This window comes from Acromyrmex echinatior, chromosome 17, assembly GCF_024713525.1.
Source record: "Acromyrmex echinatior isolate Ae372 chromosome 17, ASM2471352v2, whole genome shotgun sequence".
In the NCBI taxonomy this organism is placed as follows: Eukaryota; Metazoa; Arthropoda; class Insecta; order Hymenoptera; family Formicidae; genus Acromyrmex; species Acromyrmex echinatior.
In genome coordinates this window covers 4,770,816-4,797,193 of record NC_141868.1, presented here as the reverse complement: position 1 = coordinate 4,797,193, position 26,378 = coordinate 4,770,816, and the positions used below count along the sequence as shown (strand labels likewise).

At 31.9% G+C, this 26,378-nt stretch overlaps 2 protein-coding genes and 1 pseudogene across 8 annotated transcripts in view; 1 reads left to right on the top strand and 2 right to left on the bottom strand.

The window, feature by feature from the left end:
- Nucleotides 1-612: 612 nt before the first annotated feature.
- LOC105146664 (uncharacterized) overlaps nucleotides 613-26,378 on the bottom strand; it is a 40,398-nt gene continuing 14,632 nt past the window's right edge. Inside the window, exons 1-6 of one of the 5 annotated variants that reach the window (XR_015547910.1) lie at nucleotides 4,442-5,442; nucleotides 2,486-2,814; nucleotides 2,249-2,414; nucleotides 1,735-1,932; nucleotides 1,038-1,652; nucleotides 613-915 (exon numbers count right to left, since the gene is read on the bottom strand). Coding sequence is in view for 1 of the 5 variants with exons in the window: in XM_087415010.1 (XP_087271136.1) it covers nucleotides 1,560-1,652; nucleotides 1,735-1,932; nucleotides 2,249-2,414 (457 nt within the window). In the remaining 4 variants the exon portion in view is untranslated. Of the gene's footprint in view, nucleotides 1,653-1,734; nucleotides 1,933-2,248; nucleotides 2,415-2,485; nucleotides 3,781-4,441; nucleotides 5,443-26,378 lie in introns of those variants that run through there. The other 4 variants (XR_015547912.1, XR_015547911.1, XR_015547909.1 and 1 more) reach the window with 4 other exon arrangements.
- LOC147906879 (ATP-binding cassette sub-family C member 4-like) lies at nucleotides 6,972-10,934 on the top strand (annotated as a pseudogene). Its single transcript, XR_015547913.1, has 2 exons — nucleotides 6,972-9,586; nucleotides 10,495-10,934. The product of XR_015547913.1 is annotated as an ATP-binding cassette sub-family C member 4-like (transcript).
- LOC147906878 (uncharacterized) lies at nucleotides 15,208-21,867 on the bottom strand. 2 transcript variants are annotated; one of them, XM_087415134.1, is made up of 2 exons: nucleotides 17,042-21,867; nucleotides 15,208-15,931 (listed from the first exon to the last, which is right to left on the bottom strand). In XM_087415134.1, exons 1-2 carry the CDS (start codon nucleotides 17,341-17,343, stop codon nucleotides 15,805-15,807), a joined length of 429 nt encoding a protein of 142 aa, XP_087271260.1. In that variant the 5' UTR covers nucleotides 17,344-21,867; the 3' UTR covers nucleotides 15,208-15,804. The 2 variants fall into 2 exon arrangements, with proteins under 2 accessions (XP_087271260.1, XP_087271261.1); XM_087415135.1 differs by having other exon boundaries at nucleotides 17,056-21,864.

The window sequence follows — 26,378 nt, the reverse complement described above, 5'->3', positions numbered from 1 at the left end:
CTATTATCAGTCTCATAATTTCCTGTCAATATTGGTTTCGTATACATCGATACAACTAAAAATTTCAAATTATTTTTAAATTGTAAAGGATCTAAAACTGGATTTTTGTGTTGCAAAAGTGAAAATAGATTTTCTATACAGTCTTGTGTAAGATGACCAGTTCAAAACAAATTGAAAATTGGAATGTTCTAAAAGATACTCTACTAAATTAATAATTGATGTTGTAGAGAGTATGATGCCTCTTTGTAGGTTTACATTTATCTTCACTACCTATTTTTATTTTCGTAAAAAGATCCATTATTTCATGAAGAAAAGAAATGTTAGCATTGCATATTTCTTTATTTCTTGTACCCAATGCTGTACAACATGTTCTCATTAGAAGTCATTAATGAGAACCACTTAGATAGTTGTTTAACAAACCATGGGGTTGTATATTCTGGATTATGATTTTCATTAGCTAAAAATTCTAATGCACTACTGACATGAGTTGAAAAAACATTTTTTGCTTTGTTTACACGCATTTTATTGTGAGTATTAATAGTTTTGATATCATTAATATTTATCATTAATATATAATCTAGGCGTTAGAAAAAATTCGAGATCTTTCTGAGATTCTATTAATTCATTAAAATATTTAATTTCAACTTTGTTACATGGTAATTTATACTTATTAACAAATTCTTCTGGCAAGATAAAAAATTTGTTGTTAAGTAATGATTCTTTTACATTTTTCAAAAGACGTGGTACATCTGCAATAAAATATAGGAATCTATTAGGATCAGAAGGATGGGGAATACAATTTCTAAATATCGTCCTACACTTATCCCACGACATTTCCATAGTTTGCCATTTCCAGGACCCATATCAGAAGTTGTATAATTAACGAAGACCAATTATTTCAGCTTTATGAATTATCTGTAAAATGATATCTTTTAAAACTGCTCCATCAAATGAGTCTGTATAAAAATGATCCACAATATGCTTCCATTGATTAGCTGTACATGTTAACATTAATGTTAAAGCATGTGTTGCATTACCTTCTTTATTTGGAAATGTTATATTTCCTAGTAATGTTTTCGGTGAAGAATCATAAACACATTTTGGTGTTCTACTTATTTCATCAATAACAAGCCCACATTCTTTATCAATGTCATTTTGAAAAGAAGATACTTTAAATTGTAAAAAATCGAACATTTCGTTTATAAATACCACTCTCAAATTTTAAATTTTCTAATCTTCATTGTAAAGTGCGCAAATTTGGAAGTGATATTCTTTGTTGTAGAAGCTCTTCATAACCATTAGTACCACAAATAAACCTCAATCTAAGTGCACGTTGAACAGTTTTATTAAGCCAATTTGTTTTTCGTTTTTTTGTTAATAAAATTTTAATTTGATCTTCACAGAATACTTCCTTTAAAGCTTTTTTATATTGATCATTATTATTTTTATTTTCAAGTCTTAATATTCTACATCTTAAAACTCTCATTTTTTTTGCGCAAATTAAATGAATTTGCATTTTTCGATTTATTTCTTCTAATTTTTTATCTGTTTCTTCTTTTTCAATCGATTTTTGTTATACTTGAAGTACATTTTGTTGATGTATTAGGATTGATTATTGATGCATTAACTTCAACGGTTTCATTTATAGCTATCTAAAAGATGTATTTATTATAAATATTTATAAATATATATACTTCTTTCATTGATTTTTATCACTTTTATCATTGATTTTACCTGTTCATCATTTACAATTTGATCTTCTTTGCAATCGTCAAAAATAAACCTATGTATATCCTCAACTACATCAAAATTTTGATTATTAAAAGGTACTTTCTTCTTTACAAAGTATTTGAAAATTGTTGGCACTGCATTTGGTTTTAATTTCTTTTTATTATCCATTTTCTGTTCCCACATTTTAGGAACAAAATGCATCTGTAATAATATAAAAGAAATCAAAAATTCAGAAAAATATTATATATGTGTATACCATTTCATAAAATATTATATATTAAATATCGTAATTATCATATTATTTGATTTAGACTTACAATGCAATGATATATAATTTAAAAAATTACGACAAAAAGAGAAAAAAAAGTTAAATTCGTAACCAATGTGATGACTACATATACTTAGTGCCAAGACACTATCGTGTCTTCAGATATTATAATTAATCTGTGTAAATTTTATGTTACATTTTTATTTTAATATTTTAAATACATTATTTATAAAGAATAAATTACTTTACCTCACATACAGATGAATTTTTTGACGGTGTCCAATTTTTATATTTGCCATTTATACTCGTTAACCAATTCATTCGGCATTCTGTGTCTTTCGGAATTATTTTCATAACATGTCCTTTTTTTAATGATGAATTATTACAAAACGGTATTGTACATCCAATCATATTTCTAAAATAATTTCGATAACTTTATTTTTATTAATGTACGTATCTATGTCGTTTAATGCTGTTATACCTAACCCTAAAACTGACAGTCTGTTGGATAGACTGAGATCGTATATCTCTTTCTCTCTCGCAGAATTTAGCTAAAACATGGCGTCATCTCTCGTATGCCGCCACTCTGATTATAGGTTCTCTATTCGATTTACGATCCGATTTTTGTTTTTACTAGTGTTCTGAAGACAAATTTCTTACGGTTCTGTGCAGATTAAATTCTAAATGCGGCTTTAAACATTTACACCGCGGTAGTTTTGAAGTACCTTTAAAGATCAACCTTGGGCCCTCCACCATCCACATTGATTTTTAACAGCGATCCTCTTTTTTATTTTAAATACCAAGTTACAAAATAACTATAATAAAACGTGTTATATTACGGTTTTAATGTAATAAATTACCACCTAAGAGACACGATATGTTTAACTTTGTGCTTTGAATATTTTCATGTTTACATACAATTTACTATTTTTTATGCAATGTATTTTAATACCGAATTATAGAAAACAAAAAGAATTATAATGTACAAAGAATAATATAATAAAATGTAATGCAACATAAAATAGAATTAAATTTTATATAAAATATAAAATACATAAATTGCTTATACATGTTTATAACATTTTCTTTAAAAAAGATATCTTATATACTTACAAAATTCAAATAATAACATAAAATTCATATATGATTCAAGAAAATCTGAATTCTGACTCAGCAATAAGAATCATTACATTTTCATTTAGTAAATATTTTAATAATACAACGTTTATCATTGAACAAATGCTTTAATTCCGTACCTTCTAATAAAAATAAAAATTGCTAAATTTTAAGATATTTGAAACGAAACATTCAAATAAATTAATTTAATGAAATTTGTCTTAAAGCGTCTGCAAAAATGGAATTACGAAGGTAACGTCTTTTCTATTGTCACAACTATGTTTGATAAAAACAAGCAGACTATAACATTGAAGTAACAAATACGTTTTTGGTGCAGAACATTTTTCACAATTTAATCAGCAATCTACAGTAAAAAGAGAATACTTGGTGGAATACTTTCTTAGCTTGTTGAGAATTAAACCCGTGTAACAATCAGTTCCAAAACTTTGATTTCCTCTAATATAACGGTATTATTTTATACATTTAGGGGTCGCTGATACTGCCATACCATTTTGTTTTTAGACAATATTTCTTAATTAAACAAAAGATAAAAATAAACTTTAAATACATAAATACAAACTAAAAAGTGTTTTCTATCAGATAATATAAGCAGTTTTTATAATATTATTTGTAATTTTGCAATAATTAATTTTTTCGTAAGATAAGCAAAAATAAATTCGATAAAAGAACGTCCAAAACTAAGTAGGCAGTAATATAATATATGCCACATATTCCTATTCTTTTTTTTAACAGAAATTATCTGTATAAAATACCTACATGTAAATGTATATAAGATTTTTCAGAATCTTTTTACTTCAATATAAAACATTTTTGCTAAATTATATGTGTAATTACTTTATGCTGTTATGCCAGATGTAAATATGTAACACGATAGTTTCTTATATGCTGTAACATTACTCCGATATAGTTATTTGGCATTATAAAGCAACATTAAGAAAATTAAGTTAATACATGGTATGTTTAATAGACAGTTGTCGGTTTATATTGCATCCTGATTTTATATTTATTAAATCGTATTATATTATAAAAAATTAAGAAAGAAAAAATAATATAAATAAAACTGATTTAGAAAATTACATTTAAAACGATGTAATATTATTAATAATACAGTCACTGTGTGCGAGAGTGCACCGCGCGAAAAGATTCGAGTGAGAAAATGGCACAAGGTTGATATGATGCACGATAGTAAAGAGAACTCCGTTTCTTTGTAATTTAACAAAAGAATTTTCTTTAATATGCTCAGTTACAAAGTCAAAAAATATAATTAATTAAATATTAGATTAACAGAATATTAAATGCAGTCACCTTTTCCAAATGATATTTTGGAATCGCGGTAATGAAAAATCTCGGTGATTTTCTCGGCACTTCTCGAAAGATTCGTTTTATAGCGGTTTCGCTAAGCGGTTAGCACGGCGATTTTACGAAGCGAGATTATGACTCTAAGAACTCTAAGAACTTTTAGATTCTAAGAACTACGGACTCTAAGAAGGAGGCCGGCGAGATCGAAGCATTTATTGCTTTCGGCCTGGGCTTTCTTCTTGGGAAAAATCCAATAAAATTTTGCCACAATCGTAATTATTACGTGGCATTAGGTGTACAAAATTGATTGGCGCTTTGGATTCTTCTCTAACGTTCAACGTAACAGTCATGCGCGACAGAAAATCCGTGCGTGGGATTGGTGACAGCGCGTGACGTATTCGTCGGAGCGCGGCGCTCGCGTGCGCGAATTGAATTGTTCTAGAACTTTCGATTGTCCGTTGCCGGTAACTGTTTGCGTGTACCGAATTGTTTTGAAAAGACTAAAGAACGATGAATCCCTGACTTTGACGAGGCTTAATGTCAGGCTCGAGATGAAATCACGAGCTCGTCTTGTGCGTGCGTTCAATAACAATTACTGTCGGTCGCCCGAAGGAATTCTTACTTTTTTTTTCGAATTACCGATCTCAAACACACTGTTATTTAAATTACGTAATTTGCAAAAGAAAATCGTAAGAATTTTATTTTCGCATTCATAGAATTCGTTTTTTAGCTGATTTTTGTAAAAACAAGTCAAAAATATACGAATTATGGGTTTACAACTTTTTAATTAACTAAACAGTTAACAGATCATGTTTTGGTTAGTAATATTAAATGAAGTGCAGTAATTAGTTTCTGAGAAATAAGAAGGTGTCGCTTTAGAAAATCTATAACAGTATCGGCGATTTTCCTTTATATTCATATTATTCGCTCTTTTATTAATTTACATTACAAAAAGAGATAAAACATCATAATAAGTTCATTATATATTATATATCTTTATATATTAGCTTCTTTTCTATCATTTTACAATCCATCCATATGTATAGATATAGGACGGTTCCTGTGATATCTTGTGCGTGTTTATTAATAATATATCTGAATTTTTACAGTGAATTAAAAAAAAGAGAGAGAAGGCAAAACAATTAGCCGAAATCAAATTTTATTTGCAGCATATTAGTTTAAACCTTTTACTTTACGAAAATAAATACTATATTTATAATAGTGTATACATGTAAGTACATAAAATTATGTGTGTGTGTATATATATATACAGGATGGCATGAATATACGGCCCCATTCGTCCCGAGCAGGTAGAGTGAGCTAAACTAAGTAGAAAAGTCCTCTACCATTTTGTAATGCTCGCAATAATTAACGAGATATTAAAGATAGCCGAATATGCGCGTCCGCTTGACTACTATTGTCGAAGATTCGGCCTACCGAACGTACGGCGCGCGGGCCGCGAGGAGCGGGAATGGCCTAGCAGGCGCGCAGCGCCATTTGAGCTTAGATACTCGCGACGGAAAGCCTACCTGCTCGGGACGATTAGGCCGTATATTCATGCCACCCTGTATATGTGTAAATATTTTGAGAATAAAAATAAAAAATAATAGTAAAATTAACATCACGTTTTATGTTTACATTAATAAATTATATTATCATTATAAGAATAATTGTACTTACCTTTCTATTACAAAGAGTAAATTATTAATTTCATATATCTTCAATACATCAAATATTTTATTAAAGTTGTCAGCTTCAACTTAAATCGCCATGTGTCGTTAGAAACCATGTAAATAAAAAGCATCTATTGAGCACGTTTACTTAGCACGTACGAATCTTACGATTTTGCTTAGAATTGATCCATTAGTTTGTAGTTTTAAAAACTAATGAGTCAATTATAAGCAGAATCTAATTAATTTCTAATTACAAATTAATTCAAATCATGCACTTTTGAATCACGTAGAGGAGCTATAGGAGAGATCTTCAAATCTCAGAAATTAAAAATTTTTTGAGCTACGAATCTTTGAAAAGAACATTAATTTTTTGACCAAGAAAGAAATAAAATTCCTTTTAGAGTCAAACAGAGTTGATGAAAATCAATATCTGATCGAGACAATTAATCAAACAAATAAATCAAATTATAGCGCATACATTTTGATCCTCGGTTTAAGTCCTCTTCAATATAGGAAGAATGTTGGTCGCAGTATAAAGATTGCAGCACAGAATTTGCTTAACATTTAATGTACTAAAAGTGGAGATGAAAATAAAGGATTGATTGATTCTCTCATGATTGCGTTATGTATTACGCAAAAGCCGGTGCTTTCTCTCAGAGTTAGACTTAATAATTCGCCAACAAACTAGAGCAATCAAGAAAGAATCTCTCGACATTGCAGAAGTATAGGACATTTTCTTCGCATCTTATAGCGAGGAGATTAAATCATTAATCATGGTTTAAGGATCGAGGAACAAGCGATTTAATTTAGCGAAGCAAATCGATAAAACAATCAGAGACGCATAGGCTAGACGTATTCTTGAACCTCTTGAGGAATCACGGGAGTGCACGTGATGCGTCGTAAATCATCAAGTGTTCCGTGACCGAAGGCACGCGTGCCGCGAAGTCGCGCGATGCAAAAGCGTCCGCTCGTTAGAGTAATAAGTAAATATGCGGGGCATTTATTATACCGCGCTCCAAACCTTCCTTCCTTCCTTCCTTCCTTCCTCGCTGCTTCAGTCACGGCCAACGATCGATCTCGGCGTTGCCCGTTCGGGTGTTAATAAATGGGAATTTCAAGAAACTGTAGTCAGGCGCCACTTTCCTAATTGATCCTAAGTGCATCCAAATGTCGAATTTCATCCCCTTATGAGATCTCTCGGTCAATGTAACAATTCCACAAAGGATTCTTCTCGTAGTCGTTTCTTTTGCGTCATGTAAAAATATATCATAAAATAGAATAACTTTGGTCCAGTCAGGATAAATAGACTTTTGAGATCCAAAATTATCCTTAATTTTAAGATTCAAATTAGGACATAAGACGTTTTAAAGTGTTTTTAACCCTTGATTGTATTATATCAACGGGTCATTTGGCTCCAAAGAAGACACACAGGACAAAAAGTATACGATTTGTACGATTGGTACATGAGATTTAAATCGTAGGTAAAAAAAATCTTCCTCTATCAATCACCCTGAGGGAGAAGTTCTTAAATTCTATTTACTTCAAACAAGACATTTTAGAACTTAGGTGGAGTTTTTATAATTACAGTTGAAGATTAAGATATTTTTAAAAAGTCGTATTTCTCGATTTCGACATATGTGCTGTCTGGATCAAAAAAACCTAGCGCTAATTAAGTATATGGAAAATTGGGTTCCAGTAAAATAAGTTAGTTACATATAATGTAGCTTATAATATAGTGAACAAAAAGATGCTTAGACCGAAGGGTCAATATACTCTGTGAGCACAAGATTTATACTTTTAATAGAACATAAACTCAAGAATTATCCAATATTGAGTCTTTTATTATATTAAGAATCTTTATTTTAAATCGCATGTGTGAGCAATTTAAAATGCCTATTAGTCAAAGATGGATCTTCATTGCTTTAAATAATTAAATCTTGAATTACTAATATACACTATATATGTACTTGCATATATATCATGTTGTAGTCTTTTTGAATTGCGCGCTGAATTTTTCCGGATTACAAACGCAATTAAAACTCTAGTAATCGCGAATTAAATTGACAAGCAATTTTAATAATTTGATGCTACCATCAAGCATATTACAAAGATGTTAATATGTTAAAACTCTTAATAAATTTATTGCAAAAAATATTACCTCGGCCAAGACTTGAACCCGGATCTCTTTTATTTGTCACATTATAAGCTACATTATAAAAAAACCTAATTCATAGAGATCTAATTTTCCAAAGTAATTCTTTAAGAGATTCTTTGAGTCAAAGTTACCTCAAATGTCGGGCAAAATTACCCTATTTTACGTATATGATATTCATAGTCAGGTCTTATATTTAGACTTCCTTAAATTTATCTTCAGATGCTCTACGAATTATTTCAGTGCCTGCTGAATATCAATCTGCGGACAAAAATCTGCCGAATACCTAACTTAGATATTTATTGAATGTTATCCAAATATATTGAATGTTATGCAAATATCACAAAATAGATAAATATCAGAAACATCTACTATAGATATTCGCGTGTTATCTAAATATTTACATCATCTAAGTGATAACCTTATCCGCTAAAGGGATAAAATGCTTATGCTACAATTCAAGTAGTAGATAAAGTTATTACGCAATATGAAATTTCTATGTATAAGTGCAATAGACATTTGTGTAAACATTCACTAGATATATATGATTAATAAATATTATGATATACAACAAATGAAATTAATGTTTGCAATGAAATCTAATAAAATTATATCTTTTTAAATTAAATTAAATTATATTAGCGTAAAAAAATTAATCTGTCTCTCCAAAAAATTTTTGGTTGACTACAATATAAGATGTTAATAATTACTATAGTTAATTTATTTATCTCTTATGTGTTGTCAAGTTTGTGTTTTTAAATATTGTTTAAAGTAATATACAATATTATAAAATAATAATATATAATGTTACTAATAGAAAAGTTATTCATCTAATTGTAGCTATTAAATGGTTAAATTTAATTTACGTAAAATTTTACTATATAAACAGAAAAGAAGAGAAAAAAGAAATAAACTATGGAAAAATAACGTGAAATGTAACATGTGCTTGAGAAGAAAAACAAGAAACGTATTACGTAGCTGTATTTATACAAACAACGTACGAAACAGTTATCGCTAATGTTTCTCATATATCACCAGTAATGTTTAAGATCAATATAAAAAGCAGCAGTACAGTTACTAACATGATTTCAGTAAAGGATTGGAAACTTGTCTTGAAAAATTGCAGGCAAGAGAAGGAGAACAAACGGTAAAGAAAAAGAGAAAGGGGAAAGAAAATAAGCTAATATAATATGCTGATCGTTTTTGTTTTTTCTGTTAGCTAGAAGTATCAGTTTTTGTGAGATAGTGCGACAATATGGATAAAGACAGCGATATGAAGCCAAATCCCAAAGAGACTGCAAATGTCTTCAGTGTTCTATTCTTCTGGTTTGTCAAGATTCAATATATTCAATAAAAGAAAGAAAAAAAAGAAAAAAAGAACAAAATATGCAAGACATTGTTTCTTACGAAAAATCTAAATTTTTATAAAAAAGAAGAGATTCCGAAAAATTAGAATTTTTTTCTTAGAAAGTGAGATTTCTTTAAAAAAAAAAAAAAAATTTTCTTTATAAGCAAAATTATATTTCTCCATAAATAATAAATGAAAAAGACTTTCGCTTATATTGCGTTAGCTACTTTTAATCTCAATGTACAATACATTTTATGGTTTACTTCAAGAAAATGAAAAGGCATTTCGCAAATTTTCCTGCTATTCAAAAGAACGACATATAACTTACGCCGAGTCATCCTCTTATCTATTTTTTTTTACATATCAGTTGCCATTTGCAGTAATTAAAAAATTAATTATGTCTTTGTATAACTGAGCCATATTAAGTTATTATTTATTATTAACAAATATGTACGTGCACGCATATTATCGAATATAAGAGAAAATTTATTAATTTTTTCTTAGATTACAAAAACAATCACGGTTTTTCTAATCATTCACTGTTAAAATAAATTTACAATGGAAAATACATCTATAAGATGTTCGTAAAGTATCTACTTAGCCTTTGATTCTCTGAATTATATATAATTATGTTGATGCTAAGAGAAGAAATAATTATTTCGGGATATTTTAATGTATTTACAATTCACGGCTAAAAATTTATGTGTAATTTATGTAAAATATATATTTAAATATATATCTGCAATCTTCGAGTTTGCATATATTATATATTTCTCATTATTGATAAAAAGAAAAGGAAAAAGATAGCTTCAGGACAGTCTTTGTATCGTAATATAAAGAAGTATACTAGTGTAAAATCTATATAGATTGTTTTTGATGCGCACAGATGGATGCGAGAACTATTTATGATAAGCTTCAAGCATGATTTAGAGGAATCCGACATTTATCAAGGCGACCAATCAAGGCAGACGAATTTGAAAAATTGATCGATCATCTTAAGAAGTGAGTATTGTTCATGTTGACGTCAACAAACATACATAAGTAAATGCATATTATATAGTGACGCTCGTAATAATCAAAATTCTCACTTTCGCTATAATGGAATAATAAATGAATCTTAACAATTGTTTTAAAAATACAAGTGTAATTTATATTATATGCATCGTACAATTTTGATACTTATTTTATTTTGTGGCGTTCATTATTTTACATTAGATATATACTCTTTGAACCCTTTAAAATGAGAACGTAACAAAATACGAAGAAAGAAAAATTAAAAAGTAAAATTGATAACTTAATACTCGCTTTTCTAAAATCCTAATGCATTTTTTTCGCCCAGATACTGGAATCGCAAGATCGCTGGATAAACTAAAGAACTTGGAATATATCGTGGGAAAAAATGGGCAGAAGGTGCCGCTGAAAAAGAAGTCTCGTCCAAAATTGTACAAGGCGGTCTATAAAATCTTTTGGTTGCCGATATTTCATAATCGGAATCTGCTCATTTATCCAAGTATATTGATAATTTTAAAAAGAGATACCTACCATGTGATATTAACATTTACGAAATTTAGATTAAATGTGTTTATGTGGAAAAAAGTGTTATAAGATACTTCCACTAAGAGAAAGAAATAATAATAGAAAAATTTATTCTGTTAGATTAATCCTTTGTTAGATTTAGAGATGCATCAGATATTCAGAAAGAATTGCCAGAAATCAGTTATTCAGCAATCTTTTTCTGGTGCATCTCTATATATAATTAGATTTAGTTAATACTTATAAAGAAGAAAAAAATTGATCTGAATTAATCTGAGATTTCTCTATCTCTCCCTTTCTCTTTCCTTTTTGCTCGCTCTTCTCAGATTTATTAAATTTATAAATTTATTTTAGGAGGGAGAGGGGGTAATTAAATTTCAACTTTTCCCTTTTAGTATAGCGTAATACGCGTAATGGTACCGATCTTGCAAAGTTGGATCATCAAATACTTCATTAGTGATCCTAACGCGGAACATAAAAACTCTCAACGAATGAAATGATGATCTACATCACCTTCCTAGTCATTATCAGTGTCATCACCATTATTGTTGTTACATCACTCAGTCATGCAATCGTTACATGTTAGTATCAGGATACGTATCGCCTGCAGTTCTCTTCTCTATCGGAAGATAATAATGCGAATTAACTAATGAGCAGAGTTGGGACGTTACCTTAAAAAAATAACGCGTTACCGTTACAGCAGTTACTTTTTGTTAAAAAAAAATAACTTGTTACCGTCACTAGTTATTCATTATAAAAACTAATGTAATACTTGAAAAAATAACGAATAATTACTTTTCGAGAAATTGTTGAATTTAATTCCCTCACGATATTGATAAAATTAATTTTATTCGACTCGTTTTAACACAAGGGCCAAATCTGGCTCAAAAACAATTGTTGGGAGCTAAACTCAACAATTGCCGAATTTAAATTATGAATTTAAATTAAATATGGCTTTTAAACATTAATGTCATTATTAAAAATGTATTTTAAGATTCACTTCCAGTACTGAAAAATAATACATATGTAATGTGAATTACAGCTTTTCAATACTGATAGTGATTATTAGAATGCAGTCTAAAATATAAAATATAAAATATTTTTTAAGAAATAAAAATGAAAAAGTGAACATTTTGTAATTGTATTTATTGCAATTAATAATCTCTTATTATAAATAATACAATGTTAAATTGTAAATATATATTTGTATACTTATGAGCATTAAAAAAATTTTTAAGTATTTTATTTATTTTTTATATAACAACGACACAACTTGGATGATTAGAAATACATTTCTAGAGATATAAAAGCAAAACATCTTTCAGCGCCAGCAATCGAAATATTATATAATCCAATCCAACTCAGCTAATAAAAATTAAAGTAACGATAAAAGTAACGGTTAAATTATTACCATTATTGCAAAAATGTAATCTTACCATTAGCTTTACAAACAGAAAAAAGTAACGATCGTTACCAAAAAAACGTAACAAACAAAGTAATAATGTTACAATAATGGATTATTTCCCAACTCTGTGAATCCATGCACTTATCCAATTAAACCCTTACTAGAAAGAGAAAACAGTTTCTTTCTAGTTGGAAAAAATTTTGCATTATCTTATTAAGTAATAATTGTACACTCCTTTTACAGAATTGTTGAATCAATATGCAATGTTTCATATTTAGGATAACAATGGACTCACATCGATGTGTAATTAAGGATTCAATTTTAAAATTATTTGGCGAAATGATCAATTTTAATGTCCGATTTTAATTGTAATTAATTAAGAAATTATTTGAAAAGTTTCCTTTAGTGCAAAAAATTTATTTAGTGCTTAAAGAAATAGTGCGTCGTATTGAGTTTGTTATCTTGCACGTTTATTGTTTATCATTATCAGTTGTTTGCATACGCTTATTATACACTCGATAAAAAGTCACTTTTCTTTTTCTCCGAAGTACAAATGTACATATCCCGAAAATTCTTTCTTAGTAAACACAATGCCATTGATAAAAATTGTGTAATCAGAATTTTGGATAAATTGAGATGAAATGGGCAAAAAATGGCATTTTTTACTATCTTTTTCAATATCTTTTACAGCAAAACAAAATCTTGTTTCTAAATAAAGTTTATCGGGTCTAAAAGTACAATTCAAGAGTTTTTAAATAAATTTTAGGATATGACTGTATCATTTATTTTCATTAAGTTATAATTGTTTCCGTAGACATAATTTCAAAACAACTCTTTATTTTATTGTAAAAAATTGTATTTGCATAGTCACTTGTATATATGAATATTATTGAACACCAAGACTCACTTTGATTAAATATAATTTGCTTCTCTTTTATAAATATTTGTGTTAAAACACTTATCAGCTTATTTCACTTAATATTGTTTATTATAAAAATGTTAAAAGGACAAAAAAATGTTATTTTTTGCTCATTTTATTCCCACATTTACACAAAATCTTGACAAACTATGCAAATTCTATCAATAACATTGTGTTCAGCGCAAAAGATCTTCAAAATATATATTATAATAATATATTTCAGAAAGTATTTGAATGCTAAACAAAGTTATTATTCTAGAATTTCATGTAGAATAATATGGAATCTAATACATTCAAAATATAAAATAATAAGAATCATAAAAATAACTTGAGTTTTTTTATTTCTATAATCGCTTGGAGCAAAATTTGTAATGTATACACACACACACACACACACACACACACACACACACACACACACACACACATATATATTAAATATTTAATTTTTATGCTCAAGTATTATAATGACTACAAATTTATATTATACTTTTTATAATACATAATAGCACTATTTTTTTTATTTATTTTGTAAATTGCAAGGTAAAATGTGAACAGACCAATTATTCGCAAGTAATTTCTCGTCTTTAAACTTCAAACTGTTCTAATCTAAAACTTTTGAAGTTTTAATTTCTAGCAATTTCCAGACATTTGTTTTTGTAATATTTATATTGTAATATGCAATATTGTTTATAATTGTAATATTAATTTCAAAATGACAAATGAATGTATCATTACTTTATCCTAATATCTTTCTCATTATAGGCATGACCTTCAACGATTATCAATAACACGTTTGCTGGTACAATATTCATCGCGGAATGACGTGTCTTTCGAGTGATCTTATCTCTTTTAAAATATAGTAGCTCGGGAAAAAAAATTCTTGTACATAATTATACACAAACGATTATACATGACTAATTTATACGTAGTTTATTTGTGACGGTTATAAATTGTGTACAACCGTTTATGCATAATTATGCATAATTATGTATAAAAAATTTTTTATCGGCTGTTCAATTTTAAAAGAGATAAGATCACTCAAAAGACACGTTATTCCTTGATGAATATTATACTAGCAAACGTGTTATTGATAGACATTGAAGATCACCTACATTGAGAAAGATGACCAAATATTCATTTGTCATATTTTTGAAATTAATATTACAAATACAAACAATATTGCATATTACAACATAAATATTACAAAAACAAATATTTCAATTTTACTATTAGGTGTTGGAATTAATTCGTAGCGTTTTACAAGTGATGGAAAGTACTTTCATTAATGTATTTTTTAATGCTCATGTGAAATAAATAACATTCTTTCATTAAAAAACGCTACGAATTAATTCCAACACCTAATAAAAAATTGAAACTTAAAAGATTTTAAATTAGAACAGATCTCCAAACTTTAAAGACAGGAAATTATTTGTGAATAATTAACCACACAATATTTTACCTGCAATTATACATTTACAAAAAGAACAGCACCATTATATTAGGTGTTGGAATTAATTCGTAGCGTTTTTTAATGAAAGAATGTTATTTATTTCACATGAGCATTAAAAAATACATTAATGAAAGTACTTCCCATCACTTGTAAAACGCTACGAATTAATTCCAACACCTAATACCTGATAAAAAGTATAATAATATTAAGTTATAGATTATTGATAATTATAATTTTTAAATGAAAAATTAAATATTAAAAAAATATATTGGGAATAAGTTTCCGCCCTTTTTAAATGAAAAAGATGTGTTTATTTAAACAAATCTATATAAGTGAGTTTTTTCAAAGTATGCTTCTTCGGAAGCGACAACTTTCTCCCACCTTTCCGGTAATAAACGGATTCCTCGAATGAAAAAATCTGGTTCTTTTGAAGCGATCCATTCATCAAGCCATTTTTTGATACCTTCATAAAAATTGAATCGTTCTCCAGAAAGGGCCGACTGCATGGATCGAAACAAATGGAAATCTGAAGGGGCAATGCCCGGTGAATACGGCGGGTGGGGCAGAATTTCCCACTTTACTCCTTCCAAGTATTTCTTGACCGGTTTTGCAACGTGTGGCCTAGCGTTGTCATGTAACAGAATCAGCTTGTTGTGCCTATTGTCCCATTCCAGTCGTTTTTCTTTTAAAGCTTGGTTTAAAACTTATTTTTTACGTAAGAAAATAAAAAACCTTTTTTGAGCCCTTCTCAGGATGGGAAGGAACCCAGTCAGGGAGGGGAAGACTCTTGGCGCGTACCGTCAGATGTGCTGGATTCAACTCGCTCCGTCCGCTCGTGATCCCACGCCTTATGACATGGGATACTCCGAGCCAGTCGCCTACCAAGCTAAGGCTTCCCCTGTCCTCGCCTTCTGCCAGGATGTAAAGAGGACGCCCCGGCATTGCTGATTACATCAGTACATCCTCCAAGTCCATGCAGCGAAGTATTCTCCATATCCAGGGAAATCGGTATACTACTCCCATGTGTGTGTTAAAACATCCATATGTTTATCAACCTACCTACGTACCTACATACTACTGTGGGCAAAAAGTATCGATAATTTGTTTGTTTTTCAAAAATTCTTTATTTATTCATCCACATTCGTATCATCCCCCTCAAAGTAGTCCCCCCCGGTTGCAATGCAACTGTGCCAACGCTTTTTCCAATTTTCGAAACATGCCGCATAGTCGTCTGTAGGTATGGCCCGCAGCTCACTCGTCGTTTTTTCTTTTATCTCTTCAATCGTCTCGAAACAGTGTCCACGGAGTGGCCTTTTGAGTTTTGAGAACAGCCAGAAGTTAGATGGTGCTAAGTCAGGCGAATACGGTGGTTGTGGAATGATATGAGTTGAGTTTTTGGCGAAATGGTCACGAACTACGAGTGATGTGTGCGACGGCGCATTATCGTGGTGAAGGAGTCAAGAGTTGTCGGCCCACAATTCTGGTCTTTTTCGGCGCACGGCATCACGCAAACGACGCATAACACCCAAATAGTATTGGCTGTTGACGATTTTCGAGCACCAAATCTCGGATTTTTTGGACGTGAATCACATCAGTTGATGTGGATGGCCGTCCGGCACGTGGCTCGTCTTGAACGCTCTCTCGGCCCTCTTTAAACATTCTGTGCCATGCAAAAACTCTTGCTTGTGACAAAGCGCCATCACCGTACGCCTTCTGACACATTCTCAATGTTTCGGCTGCAGAAATTCCATTCCGGACACAAAATTTTATCGCACTTCGTTGTTCCATAATTTCAGACATTTCAAAAAACGACAAATCACTTTTTACGTGCTTACAAACAGACGCTTATCTCAAACACTAATGACTATTTTGACGTGTACCTTGGCGCAGCTGTCACTGACAGAATTGCCAACTTCAAAATAAATTCGGTTGTCCCTATCGGAAACCCCGGGAAATTTAAATTTGAAATTATCGATACTTTTTGCCCACAGTAGTATATCTACAACACTTACTCCTACTAACTCCAGCCACATCTATATTTACACACACACACACACGCACGCACGCACGCACGCACGCACGCACGCGCACATGTATCCGGCGATACTTAGCTCTATACTTACAATATATCTCTTACCAGTATATCCTGTAGTTGGGGAAGGAGAGGGGCCTCCACTTTGGCTATAGTTGCCCTACGTTGGCGTCCTCTTTCCCTCTTCTCCTTTCTCCTCATTACGGTTTCGCAGTATTCCGCGAAGATCGTCCAGTTTCCTGTTGAGGCCACGATGGCACCTACTACCGCCTCGTAGTTGCAGCGTATTCCTATCATTCTGAGAATCTTTTTTCTTTGTTCCGCCCACATGGGGGCGGACAATGAAGCATTATATGGAAACTGGTGTCCACCGCGGCTCTGCAGTAAGTGCATATCGATGTATGCACCTTACGTATTTCATGGAGGTATGCCTCTTCTAATTATGGCTCCGAGATCGCCAGGTGAGAGTCTCTACAGGTATTCCCTTCACTTTACGATGGCCCTCTTCTGCTCATCCTCATAAATGAGGGATTTCGTCCGCAGTTTTATGACCTCATCCCTACATAATATCACGCATCGACAGAGATATATTCGTTTATACTTATCCACGGCAATACCGAACGACATAATCCTAGCTAGGATCGCGGCTGCCTCATGACATGAACATCGTTCGATATCCGCGAATAATCCTCAACGCGAGGTGGCGTTGGAGTTTCGCCACGTCCTTCATTATAATCCTGTCTTACTACAGTTTGCGCCTAGATCGGAGCTCCGTACATAATGACTGATAGGGCTACTGCCGTGTATACATGACAGCACCCCGCTCTTCTAGTCCCCCAATGTTGGCCGTTATACGAGCCAGTGCCACGGCCATTCACCAAGTCTTCGGGAGGAGAAGGCGAAAATGGTCCCGGAAAGTCCACCCCGAGTCCAGAGTTAATCCCAGGTATATGGTGGATCCCACCGAAAAACCGCCATCCTCTTCCCCTCCAGCCAAAGAGTTGTGTCCCATAAGATATTCTCAGACATAAAGGTTACCACTTCGTTTTGGAGGCGAAGACTTTCAGTTCCAATTTTTCTATTGCCTGATGAGGCATGCCGCCTCCAGTTCAGCCCGAATCCGCGCTTCACCCAGGGACGCTCCGTTCATCACCAACAGAGTATCATCCGCATAGCAAACAACGGAGCACCGACATCGCCGTTCGCAACATCCAGTCGTACTCTATGTTCCACAGGGTCGATCCTAGGACCGAACTCTGTAGAACTTCTCTTGTTACCTTCTCGCACATGTGAAGTCTCTCGCGATTCACGTACGTGAGAAACCTTTCTGATAAATAACTCCCCACAATGGACCAGAGGTACTCCGGTACGTCCTTTTCCACCAATGCCTCCCCAATGACTGCCCAGGGGAGGAAGTTGAAGGCTATATCGAAGGATACCATCAACACCACATCCCCATCTCCCAACCCGTCCTCAACCCCTTCATGGACCTACCAGATCGCGTCGATCTGTGAACCCAGAATCCGTACTGACGCTTTAAGACATTTCCGATCCTGTTCAAATGTGTCTATGTCCTTCACAGATCACCCGCTCCAAGAAATTAGTCTGCTCACAGAGCAAGCAGAAAGTCTGTAGAAGGATGAGGCCAATTCCGGTTTGTTTGACATCTTTAGGAACATCTGAATCTAGCTATCTTCCAGGGGATCGAGAAAACCCCTTCCCTAAAGCATCCGGTGAAGCATTTCTCTCACCAGGGTACCAGCTCGTGTCTTTGATATTCCGGCCAATTATCTCATCCGACCCCCCCGGAGCCTTGTCTTCCCCTATTCTGGCTATCACACTCAAGATTTTCGTCGGCGACGTCCGAGAGTGAGACGGCCATCTCCTCCTCCTACTCCCAGGGACCGGATTCCCTCTCCCAGAGGTCCTCCTGGAGAAACAGTATTTCCACTATTTCTCCTTACCATCTGCGGTGGGAGAGTCTCAACGACCGCCCGCTCCCCTTCTTTCAGCCTGCCCATCATCACTTTATAGGGCATCCCCCATAGGTCCGCCTCTAGGGGATCCAGGAGATTTCTCCAGAAAGACGTCTTATTCCTCCGGATATATTCCTCATCACGTGTCTCGCCTCCATAATCCTCGGATTATTTCCGGAGACGTCGCTACATGGCCTCTCGCCCTTGTTAGTCTTCTTCGTATATAGTTACAAGGTCGCGTAGTTATAGTGTCGCGATCTCATCACTTCACGAGTAGACTTCGGCCGACCGACAGAGCCCGTCTGCGTCGCGAGATCTGAGCTTTCTGTCATAGTCCCATTGCCTCCGTCGTCGCTTCCTGCGACACGTTCATCTATAATTTAACGGAGGCCTCTGCCTCCATTAAATCCTTATTTTGTAGACGTTCCACCTAGGGAAGTATGTCTCTCTATCCTTTCTCCCAATTGCATTTTAGAGACTTCTAACCTCCATCAGTATGTAGCAATCCGATCTGAGAGGGATTCAATCCCCTCGGCCAGCCGCCATTCCACAACATGTCCGGCGATACTCCGCGACGTCCACGTAGTGTCCAAACAGGACTTGCCACGTGAATGCACATACGTGGGCTCATCCTCCTGGTTGAACAGGCACAGATCTTGTATGCCCGTCCATTTCATCAGCAGATTTTTCCTCCTTAGAGGTCCCCGAATCTCACGCTGGGTTTCGGGCATTGAAGTTCTCCAACACCGGCTTACCCCGGTAGTCGGCCATGTGGGCCTCCAGTGCCCGAAGACCCTCGTCAAACTTAATGTCCTCAAGACTGGGGGAGAGGGGGGGAAGTAGCAGCTAACCACCACTGTCCTTCCTCCCCAGACTATGGAGACAAAGTCCCTTTCTCTATAGTAGTACCATAGACGGAATCTTCCTTCTCGCCTACTCCCGATTACCGAGAGAAGCCTGCACAGATCAGCACTATAGATCGACATCCGATCTCCCCTCCGCCAAGTGCCTAAGGCTGTCCCGAGCTCGGGGACGACCCAGGGTGAGTCCCCGCATCACGACAAAGTCACATCCCTCGCGATGGATTGTTAAAACATTGTAGTTGAATAACTTAACTCTTAAAAATGTATTAAATTTGATAATAAATTTTGATTCAAATTTAATTTATTATTTATAAAGCATACATTAATATGAACATTTTACTTTGAAACTAATAAATGGGTTGATTTTGACACATATTGAAATTAAAAATAACAGAATGTCAATAAAATGTAAGGAATAGGGTTGTTCTTTGATATCTGCGACAAAGTGTCATAAATGATGTTTGAAAATAATGTTTAAAATTTACTCATCTATTTGATAAAATTTATGCAAGTGTCCGAACTGTCAAGAATAGTAGTATATATTTAATGCTTATTAAATTATTTATTTCAATTAGATTTTGCAATTTATATTGCAAATAAAATAGACAAAGGTAAAATTTGGCTTGGGACATTTCTGCTTTGGATATAGTTTTATCTGCTGGGTATGTCCTATTTTAAATAAAAATATAAAAGTATGTAATAAACGTATATCACACACACACACACACACACACACACACACACACACACACACACACACACACACATATATATATATATTGGGAGTACAAATTAGTTCGGTCCGTTTTCCAAAAGATGACTCCGGCTGTTATGAATGGTTCATAGTGACAGCTGACGTTTGGCGTTTTCAGAGAGGTTAGACATCTGCTAATAATATTCAGTTTATCGCTTTGGGTATAAAAACCTTGATTTTTACTGTGTTTGAAATGTCGAATTTTGTGTTAACCAAGCAGCATTTGCAAGAGGTTCTAATTTTTTGCTTTAATTGGAAGAAAAGTGCAGCTGAAGCCCATCGAATGCTTGTCGAAGTTTATGGTGACACTGCTCCAACTGATAAATCATGTAGGGAATGGTTTCGACGTTTCAAGGATGAAAATTTCAGCGTTGAAGACAAGCCTCGCTCTGGACAGCCAAAAAAATTCGAAGACAAAGAATTAGAGAAATTACTCGAAGAAAATCAGAGTCAAACGCAAGAGGAGTTTGCAGAATCATTGGGAGTAACTCAACAAGCCGTTTCTGCACAATTGAGAGCCATGGGAATAATTCAAAAACAAGGAAATTGCCTTATGAACTGAAACCGAAAGATCTTGAAAGGCGATTTTTCACTTGCGAATAGCTGATTCAAAGACAACAAAGAAAAGCATCGGATTGTAACTGGAGATGAGAAGTGGATATTCTACGACAACCCCAAGAAGAAAAAATACTACGCTAAGCCCGGTCAATCGTTGCCATCGACCTCAACATCAATACCAAAGCCAAACATTCATGGTTCGAAGATCATGCTCTGTATCTGATGGGACCAAAAGGGTATTGTTTACTATGAGCTGCTGAAACCTGGCGATTCCATTACGGGCGATCGGTATCGGCTACAATTAATTCGTTTGAGCTGTGCATTGCGAGAAAAACGGTCGGAATACGAGCAAAGACATGATAAAGTTATTTTTCTTCATGACAACGCTCGGCCTCATGTCGCAAAAGTCATAAAAAAATATTTGGTAACGCTCAAATGGAATGTTTTATCCGCCGTATTCTCCGAACATTGCTCCTTCTGATTATTGGTTGTTCCGAAGGATGCAGCACGATTTGGCAAGTCACCAGTTCACTTCTTTCGCAGAAATCGAAAATTGGCTCCAAAATTGGATCGCCTCCAAAGACGAGTCATTTTTTCGAGATGGAATTCGAAAATTGCCTGAGAGATGGGAAAAAGTAGTAGCCAATGATGGACAATACTTTAATTAATCATTCATTTTGTTTTGAAATAAATGCATTTTTGAACAGAAAAAAAAGGACCGAACTAATTTGTACTCCCAATAGAATTAAATCCTTTTACATAAAATATAAAATACATAAATTGCTTATTCATATTTGTAACATTTCTGATACACATTTTGTTTAGAAAGGATTCTCATAAACTTAAAAAATACAAATAATAACATAAAATTCGCGTATGATTCAAGAAAATCTGAATTCTGACTCTGCAATAAGAATCATTTAATTTTTATTTAATAAATGTTTTAATAATAATGTTTATCATTGAACAAAAACTTTAATTTCATACCTTTTCATATAGAAATAAAAGTTACTAAATTTTAAGAAATTTGAAACCAAATATTCAAACCAATAAATGTATTGAAATTTTGCTTTATAGTACGCGTCTGCAAAAATGGAATTACGAAGAGTAATCTTTTTCTATGACATAATAATATGTTTGGTAAAAACGAAACTATAACATTGTAATTAAAAACATGTTTTTGCTGCAGAACATTTTACATAATTTAATCAGCAATTTATAGTAAAAAGAGAATATATTATTAGCTTGTTGAGAGTCAATCCCGTGTGACAATTAGTTTCGAAATCCTGATTTCCCCTAATATAACGGTAATATTATTTTATACATTTAAGGAAAGATTGCCAATACCATTTTGTTTTTAGACAATATCTTTTATTTAAACGAAAGATAAAAATAAACTTTAAATACATAAATACAAACTAAAAATTGTTTTTTATTAGATAATATAAGCAGTTTTTAATATTATTTGTAATTCTGCAATAATTAATTTTTTCGTAAGATAAGCAAAAATGAGCGTTCGATAAAATGAGCTTCAAAACTGACACAATAGACAGTAATACAATATATGCCACATATTCCTATCCTTTTTCTTTTATAGAAATTATCTGTATAAAATACCTATAAGTAAATGTATATAACATTTTCCAGAATTTTTTTATTTCGATATAAAACATTTTTGTTAAATTATATGCGTATTTACTTTATGCTGTTCTGCAAGATGCAAATATGTAACGCGATAATTTTTCATATACTTTGCCATATACGTACTATTGCTCCGATAGAGTTACTTGACACTATAAAGGAACATTAAGAAAATGAAGTTAACTCATGATTTGTTTTACAGACAGGTGTGCTGGTTTACATTACATTACCCGATTTTATATTTAAATTGTATTATGAAGAAACTAAGAGAGAAAAAATAATATAAATGAAACTAATTTAGGAAATTACAAGCATTTAAAACGATATAATATTATTAATAATGTATTATTATTTAAATTACGCAATTTACAAAAGAAAATTGTAAGAATTTTATTTTCGCATTCATAGAATTCGTTTTTAGTTGATTTTAGAAACAAGCCAAAAATATACGAATTATGAATTTACAATTTTTTAATTAACTAAACAGTTAACAGATCATGTTTTTATTAGTAATATTAAATAAAGTGCAGTAGTTAGTTTCTGAGAGATAAGAAGGTATCGTTTTAGGAAACCTATGGCACTATCGGCGAGTTTCCTTTATATTATTCTTCATTTATTTTTCATTAATTTACATTACGAAAAGATTGATCTCCCTTCTAATATCTTCTTTTCTTTTCCCCCCTGTTTTGCCATTTTTCCGTTCTCGATAAATGTTTTTCTTTTTGACATTTCTTGACGTTATCTGACATCGTGAAAGTTAGATGTTCGTTACTTTTGCAAAGATTCTATACAAAGCTATACTTATTACTATTTATTAATTACAAAAAGAGATAAAACATCATATTAAGTTCATTATATCTTTAAATATTAGCTTCTTTTCCATCATTTTACAATCAATGTATAGATATAAGGACGGTTCCTGTGATACTTTGTGCATGTTTAATATATCTGAATTTTTACAGTGAATTAAAAAATAGAGAAAGAAAGCAAAACAATTAGCCGAAATCAAATTTTGTTTACAGTATATTGTATAAATCTTTTATTTTACGAAAATAAGTACTATGATAGTATAAGTACATAAAATACATATAAATACATAAAATTGTTTACATATGTATATATATATATATATATATATATATATATAAATATTTTGAGAATAAAAATAAAAAATAATATTACAATATGTTTACATTAATAAATTATATTATCATTATAAGAATAATTATACTTACCTTTACATTACAAAGAGCATTATATTGTGCATATACCTTCAATATATCAAATATTTTATCAAAGTTATCAGCTTCAACTTAAGTGTCATCATGTGTCATTAAAAGCCATGTAAGTAAAAAGCATCCATTAAGCACGTTTGTATATACTTAGTATAAAGACAAAATGTTACTAATATAGTTACATTTACAATTATTTGTGCCTTGTAATAATAGAGTAAAAGCATTAAATACGGATCAGACACTAATTCCGGATCACACATTATATTTAAATAATTATAGTATATTTTCTATATATCAAATAACATGCATATTACAATATTCTTTAGTATTTGCTTTATCTTTTTAAGTGTCAATTGTTTTTTTATTTATTAGTAATAGCGCTACATATTTTATTAAAATCGTAACTAAATATGAAACATAAACTAGGATATATACTTATAAAAATTTATTTAAAGTATAATATCATAAAATTGTCTTATGGTTATTACAGAAGGTAGTAAATAGCGTTAGATTTTATGAAAAAAGTCAATATCATACTCAATTGAAATTAAATCCAAAAAGGTAAAGCATTTGGTAAATTGATTCGCAATTAGTATATGGGGTCTAATTGTAGATAATTGTCAATACTTAATTTAATCAAAATTAAAACGTACTGAAATAAAATTAAGTCATCCATGTAATCTTTATGATCATTTATAACTATTAAATATTTTATTAATTTGATATCCTTTTGAATAAAAATATGAATTTTTCTTTCAAGAGTGATCCACATCTAGTGGCCTCAATCTATGTATCTATAAATAAAAATTCCGCGAAAAGAAAGGCAATCTAGATTATCTATGTCCATTCTGTTGTTCAGTAGTTGCTGATTAAACGGCATATAAATATGTTATCCTAGTGTACATTACAATGTAATTGTTAGCAACAAAGTTCTGAAAAGAAACTTCTGTAAAAGCTCTTTCTGAAAACTTTATAAAAAATATTGTATTAAAACGTGTTTGTATCTTGTGTAGCAAGAACTAATTCAATTAAAATACTAGCCGACGGCTCAGAAACTATGACAGAGACGTTAGAAGGAGCGCTGGCACTTATTGATCTTTGGTTCATTCTTCGGTTTAGGCATGTTCGAATATCCTCGTGGACAACCTAGGGCGTATTTCTCTTGTCTATATGCTTTGGCCAAATCGGGCTCTCTTACGTACTTTCATTACTATCCATATTTAATAAGTGTTTTGCAGTATTATGACACAATACTCAGCAATGAAATCATCGATTTGGTTCTCATCAACACATTAATTCCCATTAACTTTTGTCATTTCAAGGTAAAAATTTTGAAATATACTCTCGATCCCTATATAATAATACTTGATCTTATATTATTTATCTTTTATTTAATAATATTTTTGATTGAAAGCATTAAAGGAGTCTTAAATTCACAATTATAGGCAAATACAAAATATAAAACGTTTTTATAAAATGCTTTCAATACCATTAACCATGACCTACTTTTAATCAAACTCAAGCAACTCTATGCAGTCTTTCCCATTCGGCTCTTTCTAAGTTAATCTGTTCATTCCTTACAAATAGTATGCAGCAAAAAAAGTCCACAAACATAATTTATTTTCTCTTTCCTCTTCCATTCGTACCTTTTTTTTAGAGTACATCAGGGTTTCATTTACGGAATTTTGCTTTTAATATTTTTATCTGATTTGTCTAATGTTTCTCTATCCTCTGAACTCTTCATGTATACAGACGTAATTTTTTTCAAATTCTTTCACCCATTTGATGCTTTTGCAGTCTGTCTTTTTTAAATAAAGATCTAAAATTTATTGCCGAATGGTCTCTCTACTAATAATTCGCTGCATTTAAATCCCTATAAATCATCCTTGCTAATTGTCGGTTCCTCAACATTATTATCCCATATTCAATCCTTTAATATTTCTATTAACTTCGTTCCAATTCCTTGCTCCTCCTTTATTAACCTTTTGCAGCACGGTATCCCACATCATTTTAACTTCAACTCTTTTTCATATAATTTTTAACATATTATTACAATAAAAAGAACATTGTCAGTGTTTAGAACATCAATTGTTATAAAAAAATCGTAGAAACATTCCTATTGTTAACGAAATGTATTTTATAAATAAACAAACTGAAAAAAATTCATCCTTTTTTACAAGATAATTGTGATTGTGACTAATCAAAAATAGCTAATTAGCCGAAAATGAAGTCTGAGAGGTTTTTTGGGTCGATTACGAATCTAAAGTCAAAATTAAAAAATTCAAAATGGCGGATCAAAAATGGTGGACAAACAAGCGAAAAATTGCTTGAGTCCAATGAAACTTGTTACTCTTTCGAAATCGCTGAGAATCTGACCTCTGATTTTTGAAATTCAAAATGG